This window comes from Danaus plexippus, chromosome 26 (assembly GCF_018135715.1).
Source record: "Danaus plexippus chromosome 26, MEX_DaPlex, whole genome shotgun sequence".
In the NCBI taxonomy this organism is placed as follows: domain Eukaryota; kingdom Metazoa; phylum Arthropoda; class Insecta; order Lepidoptera; family Nymphalidae; genus Danaus; species Danaus plexippus.
In genome coordinates this window covers 4,566,495-4,583,330 of record NC_083554.1, presented here as the reverse complement: position 1 = coordinate 4,583,330, position 16,836 = coordinate 4,566,495, and the positions used below count along the sequence as shown (strand labels likewise).

Sequence of the window (16,836 nt, the reverse complement as noted above, 5' to 3'; positions counted from 1 at the left end):
ATATTTATGAGATGTTTACGAACCGATGGACATTTTTTAAAGACTATATATGGGATACCATCGGGTCCCGGCGCAGATTTAGACGATTTTTTCTTTATCTGAATACTTATCTCATCTAGCGTTGGAGGGATGCCGTGGAAATCGAAACGAGGAATTCCAGGTTTTTGATCGTTGGGATCCGCATAGAGTCTTACACTTTTAGGCACTTCGTATGTGCTCTTAAAATGATCGTAAATTTGTTCATTGGTCAAGAGAAGCTGTCCGCGTTCTTTCTTAAAAATGGTTTTCGAATACTCAAAAGGGTTTTTATCAAAATCTACTTCCTGTTTTGCCCGGTCAAAAATATCGCGATTTTTTGCGGTTTGCGCCGATATTCCTTGAATTAATTTTAGAATTGATCTTAACGCCCTAGCTAGTTGATGACTAAGGTGATTGTCGCCTAGGGCTTTGGCTATACGTAGATTTTTTATTAATTCCCGTTTTTTAATATTTTATATATAATATCGTAAAACAAATATACAAATTGAAAAAATCGTATTAATATATATGTACCTAATAATACCTAATAATATTCTTTTTATATAGGAATAGTCCTTCTATTTTCAAAATATAGAAGATTTAAGTAAATCTTTATATCACATTACTTTATAATTATTGAGTTACAACAAAGTAAATAAGGATTTCTGTCTGTTATATGAATATAAGTAGTAATTTTATATATTGTTCCCAATATTTGTTTTTGAACTGAAAATTTGAAAAAGGAACGCAGAAGAATCAATAAGGAAAAGCTTCCTTCTTAAAACTTACCTCAATGAAACAAGCAAGAAAACTTTGGTTTACCTGTCAATGGTCGCCAAAATTTAGGACCAAATGATTGTAAAGATGCCATATTTCAAACATCCTCAGGGAAATCATTCTGTAGTTCGTTTTCATATTTCTCACTTCGCAGTATTTTCTTGTCAGTGACTTCTTATAAAGTCTCTATAGACAATAAATATGATTCTGCATTGATATATGACATATAATACACGGGTAAATATTTTTGTCATTCATTTTCTATGAATAAAAATATACTCGTACAAGGTCATTGCATTATCGATAATTGCATTATAAACTTCAGAATTGCATAAAAATATTAATATATTGTATTAGTAATACTTCGCATAATGGCCAATTACTCCGAAAATATTTTTGTATAACGATCGATACTACATTAAACTTATTGTACCTTAGACATATAGGTCACGGTGTACTTCATTTCATATTGTTTCAAAATGTATGTTCTTCAATCGTTAATAAAAATTAAAAAGCTACGTACTTCAATCTACTTGGAAAATGAATTTTGTTTCTATGAATTCCAAACAGTATAACAAAGCAAGCTATATTTAGATTTTTATACTCGGAAAGATTCAATCTTCAAATGTGACTATTCTAAATTTAAAAGATGATTTCTAGGTCGTTACTTTTCTATGGGGCTGAAGAATAAGTTCGTAGAGATGGCAACACTTTTTTGACGTACATAATTTCGAATACTTCGGTAATATAATATTTTATATATTCATTTAGTGATATATAAATATAATAATTTTAACTACGACGTACAGTTATACGATTTGTTTTTTTGTAATGTATATTCCTCCAACCCCTTTGCTTTTACAGCGTCACCGGGAGAGTAAACTAACAGGATGTTAAGGCAATGATGCATCCTAATACAATGAATAAACCTTAAGATCAGTTTCACATAAACTGGTATTTAATATTTCTGGTTTAACAATAACTTTACAATTTTTCTATCTTTTATAAAATGAAATATACACTGATTTAGCAGATAATAATAATATGTATCTAACATTAAAATGTATTCAATCAATAATTGCAATTAATTATATTTATCGATACTCAATGGCTGTTGTATAATGTGAAATGAAAAAATATATAATTGTCACGCAGGCCTGTATTAAATATTAACTTGTTTTATACGCAAAACACACACAAAATTCAGCTTCAAATCAAGAACGACCGCTCTTTGACAGGAAGGTCAATGACCAAACAGCGTCTATCTGGTTTTTTTAGTACATATAAAAACTAAAAAAATTGAATATACCAGGATCCCTGATGTTGAGGATCACACTCATTGTTGGTGAATCTTCTGCTGATTTCCTGAATTGCTATCAGAATATGCTAGCTGAACTGCTATCAGTTTGCTAATAGCCTTTACTCTCTTCTGACTACTGGCTAATACACTCAGAGACTTTGCGTTTTATTGCTGTCAATGACTGTACGCCCTCCTGGGAGACGTTAGGCTTGGCACTACTAGTCAGTAGATGTTCATTGATTGCAAGAAGTTTGAGTATCATATCCATAGAGGCAGCTATGCTTTTCATCAGGTGATTCTACATTTAAACCCCTGGACACTATTCGGAAAAAAGTAGTTTTTAACAAGGGTTCATACTGGGACATCTGCTTTCATTCTCCAAAGCATATAGAGTAATACTCACCTGTCTAGTGTCGCGCAGTACCAACATCACAACACCACTTCCAGGTGACATGATACAACATCGGGTCGTTCAATTTGTCAACGATTTCATAGTCACAAAAAAATCAAAACCCTTAAGCCTCCAGAGGGACTTGGGCTACCTCTGTGTGTTCTATTGTCTGTACTATGGGAAATGTTCTGAAAAAATCGGACTCACCGCCGCAGGTTAAGATGATCCTCATTACTGAGATGCCTTACGTCAAAGACTGTAAGTGATTCGCAATCATTCTTCTACGCAGGACGCGGAACGACTTTCCTTTCGAGGTTTTCCCTGGGAGCTATTATATGAGATTATCAATATAATGTTTATTGGTACCTTCCTTAACTTCAAGGATGACAACATACACCCCTAGTGTACACGTATACACACACACACATATATATATTATATTCACCTTCACGTGGACCAATTTGTCCTTTACACGTCCCCACCTTAATTCAGTTGTTATACTAATCAGGACTTGTTTAATATTAGTTATTTAAATCACAACTAACATTAATTATTTATTATCTGTTCATGGTTAATATTCGTAACAATTTTGGTATCACAGTACATTTCAAGATTCAGCATTACATTTTTATTTTGAGCACGATGTTTTGTTTTTTTTTCTCGTCATCGAATAACAATAACTTATAAAAATTTCTAGTAGCCTCAATCTCATATGTCTTTTTTTTTTAATCAAATTTAGAGTTATTACAGATTGCTTTAGTTATAGGATATCTGTTTAACATTTCTTTGATTTAATACCGACTTTTCCGTTATATTATAGATAGTTATAAAATTATAAAAAACGCGTAATAGCATCCGACAAACTACGTTTCATTTAAATAAATACACGCGTAAATCTGAGATATATATATTTTTTATATTTACTTTAGATTGATATATAATAAGACAAACTTAAAAATTCGACTACCCTTTTTAGTTATATGCATTAAATCTTCTTTAAATAATGTATAAAAGAAACCTATATCTTATATATGGGTATTCTAGACTATGTTTCAATTCTACACATCTATATTATTGCCAAGAAAATTTAACATGAATTAATAAAATATACCAAAAAAAATTACATAAGAATGAATGAAGCCTTTTCCGAGCGATGTGAATGTCGCTGATGGCTCGGAGGGCAACCTTAAAGAGGTTTTATTACAGCCTGCAGCTTCAAGTTAATTTTATTACTGTAAGCGAAAGTAGAATTATTACTTTATGTTATTTTTTACAAAACTTATAAACATCTCATACGTTTTATTTATACATACAAAATATGTACAAGATACTGTAAAGTGAACAATATTTAAAAGTTTCTTTTTGTGCCTTATTTCTCTTTAACTACCCTCAACAAGAAAAAAAGGTACTGGTGTCAGTTGGAGCATGACGTAACGGAATAGTTACATGTCTCGTTTTCTTTTTCTCGTATCACAGTTTCAAAAAATCATTCTAAAAGACAGTTTTCGATGAATAAATCGTTCAATATTGTTTCATAAATCTGTATCATCTGTGACATTTAAAGCTACGTACCATAAACAATCTTCATGTTTCGAAATATTTTATAACAAACAAACAATTAGGTGCATTTATTCGCAATAATAGTACTCATATTTTTTTTTAATTCACACAATGGTAAGTGTTTTTAATAAGTCATTTTTTAATTCTATAAATTTCATGTACTTTGTTTTTTATTTACATTCATCTCCGTAATAAAAATATTCACAATGTACCAAAATGCATATAAGATTACCTACTTTAATGTTTAAAATATCGCATACAATTACCCTTGATGGTACGGGAACTTCAATTATAGAGATGCAGTGGTGCTGCACATATATTTGTTAATAAATTAATTTAAATAATAGTTGAATGTAAACAGACTAATGTAATATTTCAAATAAATTCTGAAGATATGTCTGTATTTCCTTGTCGACTTCTTCATTATTCTTGTCCTGAAAGGTTTCCATTCTTTGTCCATTACATCCTTCCACTTCCTTGGGTCTAGACATGTATATACATATATATTTAAAAATTAAACTTAAATACCAATTTTATACTAATATAAATGCAGGCACATTCTGCGTTTTTTTCCCAATGAATCTTAGAATGCCAATGACTACAACAAAGTATCGCTTTTATTTCCAGTAAAATTAAATACAATATAATAAAATTATTATAATAATAATAATCACACATCAAGCTGGTTAAAAGGAACCTGAGATCAAATTTTTTGACGAGATAACGTTAATCGGAAAATCGTTTTACTTCTGTTTTGAAGTCCACTGAAACAAAAATTCTACTAGTGCTAGGATCTAATTCGGAAGTAATGTTCATTCGCCTTTGCCTCTATTTGGTATGCGCATATATTAGAATTTTCATTAAGGATTTTAATTTAGACAACACGTAAAGGATATATGTTTTAACAAGTGCTTAATTAAAATTGGCGGTTTAAAATTAATTTTATTTGACATATCGTATAAAATTAATAAAGACAGAAAACTTTATGTTATATTATAAATTAAGGTACCAGTGACTTATTCATTATAATGTTCTATATACAAATTATTTCATTCAATATTTTAATTCTTTGATATTCTTCTTTTGTTTCTAGGATGCTTTACTTCACGCTATCAAAGAAGAGTATGTAGAAGCCGTGGAGTTGCTACTGCAGTGGGAAGAAGAGAATCATGTCCCCGGCGAGCCTTATGTGAGTAAGGAACATATTAACTTTGACCTTGAACTACACCAAAGATCCATTTTCTTTAGGATTTTCTCAGACTTCCCTAAAAATGCCTAATAGATGGGAATACGTTAACCATTCTCTTACTTCTGCATTTATATTTACGTTATTCCTAGAGCTGGGAGTCAGTAGACGCATCAGCAGCAACCTTCACATCGGATATCACGCCGCTGATCCTCGCCGCCCATAGGAACCACTATGAAATACTCAAACTGCTGCTTGATAGAGGCGCGACGCTGCCGGTGCCTCACGACGTCAAGTAGGTACAGACGTTCATAGCAGCAGGAAATCGACGGGTCCGGGGATACATGGAGAGAGACCTGAACATCACGCATCCACCACAATAATTATTACGAGATACTTAAGATATTGAAAAGATTTACTACAATAGTACTCACCTATGCCGTCTTTATGACCTATTCATATAAACATTTAGAGAAGCTTTCAATTCGAGCAATGATTAAGGATCGAAGCAGATTTTAAATCGAGAACTGGATAATGTCATATACTGGATAATATCAATAATATCAACACAAACACTTAAATCGACATTGAAATGGATAATATGAAAAAAAAAAGCACTGACGTGAACTAAGTGAGCAAGGCTTGAACTTGTGACTCATGAATTTGGCGGTTTAAGTCGTTGTTTTTTTCAATTAAACTATCGTCCACAAACTGCCAGAGAGAGTCGTTACCAATAGAATCATCTATAAAGTATTATTATTTCTGAAATATTAATCAGAATTACTTTGATGTACTTTATAATACTGAGACATCGGAAAAACTAAATTTACTTTAAAACCAGAACCTTTTGCGATGCACTTAATTAGATTTTCGTTAGAAATATAAAAAGATAAACAAGGAAAATATTTATTTGTCCGACATATGGTTGAATAAACAGTTATTAATATTGCTAATAGCTTGACATTATTATAATAGATGCGGTTGTGACGAGTGCGTGAAATCGTCATCGGAGGACTCTTTACGTCACTCACAAGCCCGTATCAATGCCTACCGCGCTTTGAGCTCTCCGTCACTCATTGCACTCTCCTCAGCCGACCCCCTTTTGACCGCCTTTGAACTATCTTGGGAATTGGGCAGGTTAAGTCAGATGGAAACAGAATTTCGGATAGAATATAAGGTAAATTGAAATGAAATAAATCCTGTGTTTTGTCGTCATCATCAAGGTGAGTACATGTATGATAATTAACGTTCGCAATAAAATCATTAGAATCAGTTAAACGATTTGCTTTATCACTTTTCCAGATCATCATCATCGAGATCATCATCACAGTAACCATCAACATCATCATAAATTCCGAAATAATTAAATCGGTGTTCCCATCATTTATCCCTAGACCCTACGCTTACAAGTTCAAGAGTTTGCGACCGCGCTTTTGGACCACACGAGAACCTCTCAGGAACTGGAGATCATGTTGAACTACAACCCATGGGAGTTAGACTGCTGGGAGCCAGGGGAGAGACAGACGCTCGGCAGGTTAAAGTTGGCTATCAATTATAAGCAGAAAATGGTATGATATTACAACGTGATTATTATCCTTTTTATATAACAATTCATGTTTATAGGTTAAATGTTAAATGTTTAGAGATTATGGTCAAACTATAGAAGATTTAGGGATATTAAAAAATATAGCTACGTAAATACTGATAACAGATAGCATTTATAGTTTTGGCAAGGTCGAATTACATACACATATTTAAAATTTTAATAGATTACAAAATAAAAAATTACGTTAATTTCGTTGACCTTACCAAAACAAATAGCAAACCAAACGTAGGTGATAAAAAAAAATCCAATATCGTTTTTGATCCTACACAGCTATTTTGAGTTATACGAATTTCCTAATTTCATATTGCTATTACTTACATAAATAAACAATCTTTGAAACACAAAATTTAACTAAAAAGTGGTGTTTACAAAGTTGTTTTTTTTTTGTAATAACTTAACGTAGTCTACATCTATTCTTTATTTTTTCATTTATTAATTTGTCAGATATAAATTATGACCATGTGTTTTAAGTATGCTATCATTTATATTTGTGTATCCATGTACTCGAGTTATTTTAAGAGTAATATAAAAATTCATTACCTTTGTTTTTCAGTTCGTTGCACATCCGAATGTACAACAATTACTAGGCACAATTTGGTACGAAGGTTTGCCTGGCTTCAAAAGAAAAAATATGATCGGACAGTGTGTGCAAGTAAGTGAATATATATAATGAGGTTCACTGAAACTATTTCCGAAGTTATTATGATAGATCAGAGATAAAAGACGTCTCACAAATAGTACAAAATAATCACGAAAGTAAAATTTCTAACAAAGTGTAAAAGATACTTACTAAGGTATTAACAACAAATTCATATAAATAATTGTCCGTACATAACTTGTTCCTATTCTAGTGTGATCTCAATAAAATCATAATGCAAATTTATAAGTAATTCTAAACTAATCTGATTGGAAATTGTCTGCAGAATTACCTTAAATGCTATTAGTTTTAAAACGTTTATTACTGTGTTTACAACGATACGATTACACATAAAGGTGAACGAATGATATAGCTTTATATTTTCGATACATTTCACATATATAACTAAGACCCTGTTATTTACTAGGTGGCGAAACTGGGAGTAATGTTCCCGGTGTACTGTACCCTGTACATGCTCGCCCCGGACTCCGAATACGGACAGTTCATGAAGAAACCATTCGTCAAATTCATCTGCCACAGCTCCTCCTACATGATGTTTTTGAGTAATTATATTTTTATTGTTATTCCCTTGAATCTTATTACACATTACGATTTAATTACACATTATATTTATTTATATAATTCTACTGTACGTGTTTACGTCATTGGAAATCTACTAAACTGCTGGATCTATTTGAATAATTTCTTTTGTATACATGGCACCCAAATCAATCCGGCAGGTGGCGCTGCAGTTAGTATATAAATTATTTAAAATGAAAAGACTTCATCTAAGATTACTGTATATAAATATTCTTCGCTCTGACCGCACCTCACGTTCACGCGGACGGAGTTACGAGCAAAAACTAATGTACATATAAAGAGTTAAAGTGTACATGTTAAAGTATTTAAGAAGTCACAAAATATAATAATCTAAGAATAGATTAGCAGTATTTCTTTCAATGACGATTGAACTGAGAAAGCATCTTATATTTTTGTTTTATATTTCCTGGTTCCATATAATTCTAAGTTTATATTTGTTAATGTCTCTGCATGCATGTTAGTAATAAAAGCAAGACAATGTGTACAATAGTGTAATTAAGTGACAAACTTTACTCTCAGTTTAATAAATAAATAAGTTCGAAATTTATTTCAAAGATTTACTACTTTTGCCCTTGTAAATGAAGAACACAAATTTAATTAGATTAACAAACTAATTGTATTCATTTAAAAAACAGTGTTACTCTCACTCGCATCTCAACGCGCTGAATATCTGGTATTGGAATGGTCTGGAATATCCTGGCTGCAAGAGCTGGTAGAGTTCTGGAAGCAAAGAGAACGAGGCTCTCTACCTGGTCTCATAGAATCTACAGTCGTTCTATTCATAGCAAGTAAATAATAATTTCTTTAACTTCTCCGATATATTTTTTAAATACCGTTAGTTTTCTAATGATTTATTTCAACTTTTTCTTGTAGGTTTAGTTTGGGGTGAAATACGATCACTATGGTCAGGCGGTCTAATGGAATATTTGAGTGACTTGTGGAATATAGTTGACTTCATCACGAACGTGTTCTATATATCCTGGATAAGTTTGCGCTTCACGTCATGGTACATTGTGCAGGTACTCTAAAAGATCATTTATAAAGACTTCTTTATTACAGACGGAACTACCAAAAAAAAAGTTATCGTAAAACTAGTAAGGCTATTATAAATATAATACAATATGTAAAATAAATGGTTTCAGAGGGACTATAACAGTGGCAAGGATCCATGGTACCCACGTGATAAATGGGATTCATTCGATCCGATGCTGCTTTCCGAGGGTGCATTTGCAGCCGGCATGATCTTTTCATTCCTCAAGCTAGTCCACATCTTTTCCATCAACCCGTACTTGGGTCCGTTGCAAGTCTCCTTGGGCAGGATGATCATAGACATCATCAAATTCTTCTTCGTTTATATGCTCGTGCTGTTTGCCTTTGCTTGCGGTATGTGTACAATTAAAATTTATATTTAAACCTCACTATACTGTAAGGGTTATGAACCGAGAAAAATATTTTAAAGCTTCTCTCACTCATCAATCATAATTAATGTTGAATATATTTTATTAATAGGACTTAATCAATTGATGTGGTACTATGCTGAGTTGGAGAAAAACAAGTGCTATCACCATCCGTCCGGCGTCGCTGATTTTGACACTCAGGAACGAGCTTGTAGTATATGGAGACGATTTGCTAAGTATGTCGGTAGTTAAAGTATTTTTTAATTATATTTATCTGTGGTTATTCCACATTATTACATATATATATATGCATAATATCAGTTGCGATTAATGAACTACATCAAAATTATTAATTACTTCTATGTTGTAAGAGACTAATAATGTCGTTTCGTCTTCTGGAGCAAAAACTATGTCATTACTAAATATGTTACGTAAACATTATGATCGTCAATATTTCTGCAGTTTATTCGAAACCTCCCAATCACTCTTCTGGGCCTCTTTTGGGCTAGTGGACCTTACAACCTTCGAGCTGACCGGCATCAAGAGCTTCACAAGGTTCTGGGCGCTATTGACTTTCGGCTCGTACTCCGTGATCAATATCATCGTACTTCTGAACATGCTCATTGCTATGATGTCCAACTCTTATCAAATCATTTCTGTGAGTAAAGATATTACCTCATCTTTAGACAGCTGTACCATAAAATACAATTATTCATTATTTTGTCTACAATTTTAGTTTTGAATCGTTCAATTAAGGGAAAGTAGTAATATTTATTTAATATAATTTTAAATTTTATTCTCTCGATAATTAAGACTTGTTTATATTTTTGATGTAAAGTAAGAGTAATCTTCAAGTCAAGAATTCACGATGTCTCTGGGAAAATACATTTTAATATGACAAAAAGTGATTAGTATACCGAAGTACCACAAAATCTCTACAATTATTCCTCCTGACAAGTTACTTTCACGAATTAATTTCTTAGTGAATAAATTTCTTGCGTCTTCTATGAAATAGGAAAGAGCAGACGTAGAATGGAAATTTGCACGCAGCAATCTGTGGATGTCCTACTTCGAGGATGGTGACACAGTCCCACCACCGTTCAATATCATCCCCACGCCGAAACACGTGAACGGATGGATCACGAAGATACTAAGCAGCAAGGAGAGGGGCTCCATCATTGTATGTATCGTATCTTTTGTATTTTCTCTTTAAAGAAAAGCGATGAAATCTCCATACAGTCCAGTAACAGCAAATATTTTTTGATTACTTCTATTGGATGTCTATAAACTATAATAAAAATCTTCTATATTACCCTTAATGAAAGTAATATGATTAAAATTAATCGAACTTTATATTTTTTATTTCGTCTTGCGTTAACAATATTCGGTTATTAATTTAATGAATTTCATCCACTTTAAATATTCCGAAATCTTTTTTACACACACAAAAAATGTTTTCTTAAATTTATGTCCCGTATTCATAATGCAAAGGTGTATTTTACATAGATTCTTATGGACAGTTCTAGGGGATATTGAAAAATTCGTTAAACCGAGGAATTTATATTGAGGCTCGTTATATAAAGGTTATATATATATTCAAGTCTATGTAAAACCATATTCTGTTTAAAATATTATATTTCAGTTTATCTGAATATCTTATTTTATACTTACTAATCTTCTCTAATAATAAAACTTTATCGCACACACAATCAATAAATCAAATCAATAGCCTCACTCGATCGTTCAACAAATTTAACTAAACTTCCGAAAAGCTATTTGTCTCTACTATCAGTTTCCTCTTAATTTATGAAAATAATACAATGAACAATCTACAGTCCAGGACAAGATCAAAAGGACTGAGCTTGTTGACCAATAATTGAAGTCCGCTATTACATTCGCTGTCCTAACCAAGTTGCAAATTGTTGCCTTGGACACTACATATATATTTTGTAGTCTGAAATATAGTGTGTGCATTTTTTCTTAAATAAAGTATTTCATATTACTGTAATGTTCTTTTTTATATTATAATATTTTTCGGCTGCCAGTTCTACTTTAAAAGATATTTATTATTGAGTTTTCCATATATCCTTCAGTATATAATGTCAAGTAATATTTAAATAGTAGTGACATGAGCAAACACAAAAATAGGTTTAAAAAAATCTTTAAATTTATCATGTTTGGATGTAATTTTTCGCTAGACATTTAAGATTTAAACATGTTAAAGGTAACATCTTAGATATCTTAAAGATTAAAGGGGTCCACGATATATTATTACAAAAATACGTACAACATATGGGCGGTTTAGAAAAGACTTATAAATACCGCTTACTACAAGATTAGTGACGTCACAAACACTAGTCAGTGCCGCTTTGAATCCAATTAGCATCGCAAAGAATGATTCACTTTCAGTACCACTTCCGATAACATAAGCCTCACTTCTGTAATAAAAAAAAAGATAAGATCGCTTTTATAAAAACATTCCCCTGTTTAATTTCAAATAACAATGAAAAAGGTGAGTATTTAACTTATTAAATTTAATTTCCCTTCCAATTTTTACATTGTACATGAAATTTTATCGCAACGTAATTAAGCAAATAATTCAACATCAACTAGAACAAATCTCGCGAGAAAGCACGACAACAACACGAAGCAGTTATGCGCGTTCTTGTACGAAGATATGTGACAGCGGAACAGCGAGCCAGAGATGAGGTCGGAGTCACCGAGGATGACGTCATGGAGATCAGACAGGACATATCCACTCTGCGATTCGAGCTGATAGATATACTTGCAAACAATGGCATGAAAACTCCAAGGGTTAACGTACATGATACCACAAGTAAGTCGCGTGTGCAGAACCCTGTTAGAAGACCCTGCAGAAACTGTTATTATCTGCTCCATATCATTCCTAACACTAATGCGAAAGTTTCTGTGAATATATGGATTACCCTTTAAAGCACTAATTTTTGAGAGGATTTTGATGAGCCTTTTCAGTGAGGTGGGTCAGACATCAAAATTCCCTATGGGTAATAATTATATGTAAAATTCCATGTACACACTGATGTTCCTATACATAATTTACGTGTCACAATGTGCTGCTAGTTAATTGAAATATCTTCTTACGTTAACACTATTATTTTATTTTAACATAATTTCGTTTTCATGTGAAATGATGTCGCTAGAACAAATTAATATTAAGTTAATAGCTTTAGCAAATTACTTATTTCATAATTACTATAGTATCAGGCAAGAAAGGCAAAGTCATGGAGAGAAGAATCCTCAAGGACTTCCAGATCGGCATCGTGGAAGGTATCATCAAAGACGTGATCTCCAAAGAGAGCAAGCCGAAAGATGTGTTCAGTCAGATCGCTAAAGCAATCGTTAGACGTGGCAGTGAAATGGAAAAGTATGTTCACGATATATTTTTATTAATAATTATATAATATTAATAAAACAACTCAAATTTCTTGTTAATCAACAATACGCCTCCAAAAGTGGGCCTTAATTACAAAAGAAATATACTATTTACTGCAAATATAACAATTTAAGTCACAAAACTCCGTGATAATTGTTGATAGTGCTTGAAAGCACTTAAGTAGCTGGAGTTGCCCAATATACTTCCCAGATACTTAAATGTCTTCATTTACATATACTTTCAAATACTTTCAAATGAAGAAGAATATTTTGAAGAAAATAATGCAAAAAAAAAAAATCACTTCGCGTTATTTCCTTAACTTTATATCACAATAATGTTTTTAAGTACTGGATCGTTAGTCTTTAATAACAAATATTTGTTAGGAAACGCGATTGGAATGCTCAAGTCCGACGAAGCACTATCCGTCGTGACCCCATCGGCAGCACAGCGGAGGCACAGACTAAGCGCAGCCGACAGTCGCTGAGAGCTCACATCTTGGACAACGTTAGCGCCAGGACCATAGACCCGCAGAAGTTGTTGCGTGAGTATCTCAAGCTATTGAAGCTGTCTCCGAACTAATAGAAAATCTATATAACCTTTCAAATCCGCAAGAAATATTTTCTTTCTAAAACTTTTTTTTTTTGACTAAATTTTTATAAAGATTTTAACATGATTAAAGTATAAAATACAGGAACATATTTTTCAGCACATTTTATTTTATAAGTAGAATAAATAAGATACATTTATTATAATTGATTTTCATCACAATTGTTGGAGACTTGATAAAAATATACAAGAAACTTCATGACTTGTCATTTTTAGTTTGTTATAAAAACAGTAATAACTATATTTGAGACGATTATTATATTTTATAGAATATAATCCAAATCTGTCAACCGTGACGCCAACAACTCGAGTCGCCTACGCGAAATTCATGAGGAGCAAGATAAAGTCAGATTTCACGGAAACAGACAATGTGGAAGAACTCAATGAAGACCAAATAGCGGCACAGAGCAACGATAAAAGTAAGTGTGCATGAAATTTATTTAAGAAATACGCTATTACGGTAAACGTTACCCTTTCACACAGAAAGCGCTGAATCAGTGTCAACCAAACCTGACAGAAATGTGGAATAGTTATAGAATTTATACTTAGGGGGAAGCGATAGCAGGGAATCCAGTGTATAATAATTTTATAGTCGTATTTCTGTCTGTCCGTGTAGCAAAATACGTTTCTAAATGTCATTCTAGTTTGTAATTTCAGTTACCATATGCACAGATTTCAATCTGCCATCCAATACGCTATTTACATAATCGCATGGACTATATTCTATCTTTATGCAAACCGTTTCACTCTAATACCCAACAGTCTAAAGCTACAATAACTATACTGATATACAGGCAAAAATACGTAAAAGAAGCTTAATTTACTTATGTATAAAGAAGATCTTTTGTGAGCTTAAATTATCAATGATTATGAGGTGCATTAAAATTTGTTTCTGCTTAACAATACTGAATTCTCCTATAACTTCGCTACAATAATAAAATTAAAAAGACTTTTAAAATCACAATTTTTTAACGTTTTTTTTTTCGATAAAAATTATCCCTAATCAGATTAGTGATCAAAATATTTTTACCCGGGATTTGCGCTCGCGTACGAATCGCGAGACGAAGCACAAGGTGGCAGTTTAAATCGCTCAAGAGTGGAAATCACCTTTCTTATTACGAGTGTATTGAGACTGGAATTCGTTTTTTAATTTACACTCTCGAGTGACTATTTAAACTGTCACCTTGTGCCTCGTCTCGTGCCTCCTCTCGCGACTCGTACGCGAGTGTAAATCCCGGGTTATATTATTTCTATTTAAAACGCAATTCAATGACATTTATTAAGCTTAAATCTTATAAATTCAAAACGTCCCACCAATAATAAGACAATGACTACTTAACTTTTATTTGTGAGGTTAGTTTTTATTCATATCTGTCTGTAATTACAGCTTTCCTAGAATATCAAACCGTATCAGTAAAAAGACTCAATTTGCGTATTATAAATGGTAAGACCTGATCTGATGAAAGACACAACGTCGTTTGGATGCAAAAATATATGTGTATAAATGAAATTAAGTTTTTCTGATACTACGCGATTTTTTTAATTATTTTACATAAACATGTTCGCGCAAGCGTAGTCATGGGCAGACGAAATGAAAGACACTGAGGATTATGTGGTTAAAAAATGAACTCATAGTATCCGAAAAATTTTGTTTAATATAAATGTGTACACGCGAAAATCTTAGAATTCAATACATGTGTATTTTGCCACATTATTTCTTTAAACTATTGTTTGATAGGCATTTACAATAGTCGCCATATTTTTAGAATCTTTAATATTTTGTTGCTTCATTGTTTATAAATGTTTGCACATGCGTGACGTGTTCAGCAACTTAAATTACTTTTATATGTTTCATTGTTATACATATTTCGTTGATGGTATAATATTATTTGTTAAAATTTTCAGTTCGCCAAGCGTTCCGTAAAAAGAAACCACCAGTCGACAAGGAAGATGGCAATCCTCAATCCACGGAAATAAAAGTCGAGGCTGAAATAGAAAATAAAGGTCAAACTATCCAAATTAATTTCAAAATTAAATAAAGAATCACTTTGATTTTGTCACTAATGATAAATTGTTTTCAGGCGCTGCAAGCGGATCGGATGAAGCGAAATCACCTCAAAAACCATCTGGTTCCAAATCCCCAGATCCACCGAAACCCACAGAACCTGAAAAAGCCCCTGAACCACCAGCTAAACCTGAACCCAAAGATCACGTGATCCAGATAGAAGAACCTGAATCACCATCAAAAAGCCTTTACATAACCAAGGAAGAGGACCAAAATTTGCAAAAACCAATTTCACCGACACCCAGTGGACAATCCGAGCAGATTCTTTCAGCTGCAACTCTCGAATCCGACCAACAGAAAGAAGCCAAGCAACCAAGTGTAACCATAACTGTACCAGAAGAAGAAGCAGAACCCAAACCGAAAGAAACCAAACCAAAACCTCCAAAACCAAAAGAAAGTAAACCCGGTCCTTCTACTCTGGCTCCATCTCCAGCGCCCAAACCAGCTCTGGTCACGGATAAAGGAAAGTCAAAAGTAACCGGCAAAATAGTATCTGGTTGGCTTTAAACGATTTCTAGTAATCAATTCACTCGAATCTGCCTTGCATTTAACAATAAAACAATACCATTATAGATTTATATTAAATAATTATTTTAACATTCTTCATTAGATGAAATAATCTTCATTTAGTTAAATTCTTAATTGTACAAACTTCCAGAACAATCTGATGTCATCTTAATGCTTTTATAATTACGACAATTTTAATTAAGCACTCATTTCTTCTCGTCTACTCCTTTTGTTTGATTCTATAAAGTAAAAATTGAGTAATGATTGACCAAATAGTAACGTATTAGTGAGATAATAAAATGTACATAGCAATAACTAGGATAAACTGAAGGATAAATAAGAAAATAATTAAATAAGTATAAAAATATATCGTCAAAAGATAAATCTGATTACGTACATGCTTCCTATCCTTACTACTTTGCATTACTACAGACGTAGCGTTTCGAGTTTTTCATTAACAATCGACAAAATCAACATAGGTTTTTGACTGGCTAAATGCAAAACGCTCCGTGTGTAGTATAACGATGAATAGCATACGTGTGGTAAGTACTCGTATACTGATGATGATCATATTGATATTTTTTCTACAGTTTTTTATTAGTGTTACGAGCATAATTCACACTTTGAATGTTAGTCTAGTTGAAATAGAATTTTCTTGTAATTTAGATTATATATATATAGAAGTGGTGAAACTGTTTTCGGCAGGAAAACCTTGACGGGTTATTGAAAGGCTGTATTGAGATGTATCGTGTGGAATATATTTGTTGAAAACGT

The 16,836-nt window shown here is 32.5% G+C and overlaps 1 protein-coding gene across 1 annotated transcript in view; it reads left to right on the top strand.

Annotated features, from left to right (window-relative positions):
* The window catches only part of LOC116774329 (transient receptor potential protein), a 41,786-nt gene extending 24,955 nt beyond the window's left edge, over window positions 1-16,831 (top strand). The window contains exons 4-21 of the mRNA XM_032667031.2: window positions 5,140-5,235; window positions 5,385-5,527; window positions 6,208-6,409; window positions 6,627-6,800; window positions 7,392-7,490; window positions 7,903-8,038; window positions 8,711-8,863; window positions 8,949-9,094; window positions 9,218-9,458; window positions 9,585-9,708; window positions 9,935-10,130; window positions 10,488-10,652; window positions 12,086-12,308; window positions 12,710-12,875; window positions 13,268-13,425; window positions 13,760-13,909; window positions 15,396-15,494; window positions 15,572-16,831. Coding sequence (XP_032522922.2) covers window positions 5,140-5,235; window positions 5,385-5,527; window positions 6,208-6,409; window positions 6,627-6,800; window positions 7,392-7,490; window positions 7,903-8,038; window positions 8,711-8,863; window positions 8,949-9,094; window positions 9,218-9,458; window positions 9,585-9,708; window positions 9,935-10,130; window positions 10,488-10,652; window positions 12,086-12,308; window positions 12,710-12,875; window positions 13,268-13,425; window positions 13,760-13,909; window positions 15,396-15,494; window positions 15,572-16,062 — 3,162 coding nt within the window. The 3' untranslated portion in view covers window positions 16,063-16,831. The remainder of the gene's footprint in view (window positions 1-5,139; window positions 5,236-5,384; window positions 5,528-6,207; window positions 6,410-6,626; window positions 6,801-7,391; window positions 7,491-7,902; window positions 8,039-8,710; window positions 8,864-8,948; window positions 9,095-9,217; window positions 9,459-9,584; window positions 9,709-9,934; window positions 10,131-10,487; window positions 10,653-12,085; window positions 12,309-12,709; window positions 12,876-13,267; window positions 13,426-13,759; window positions 13,910-15,395; window positions 15,495-15,571) is intronic.
* Window positions 16,832-16,836: the final 5 nt, after the last annotated feature.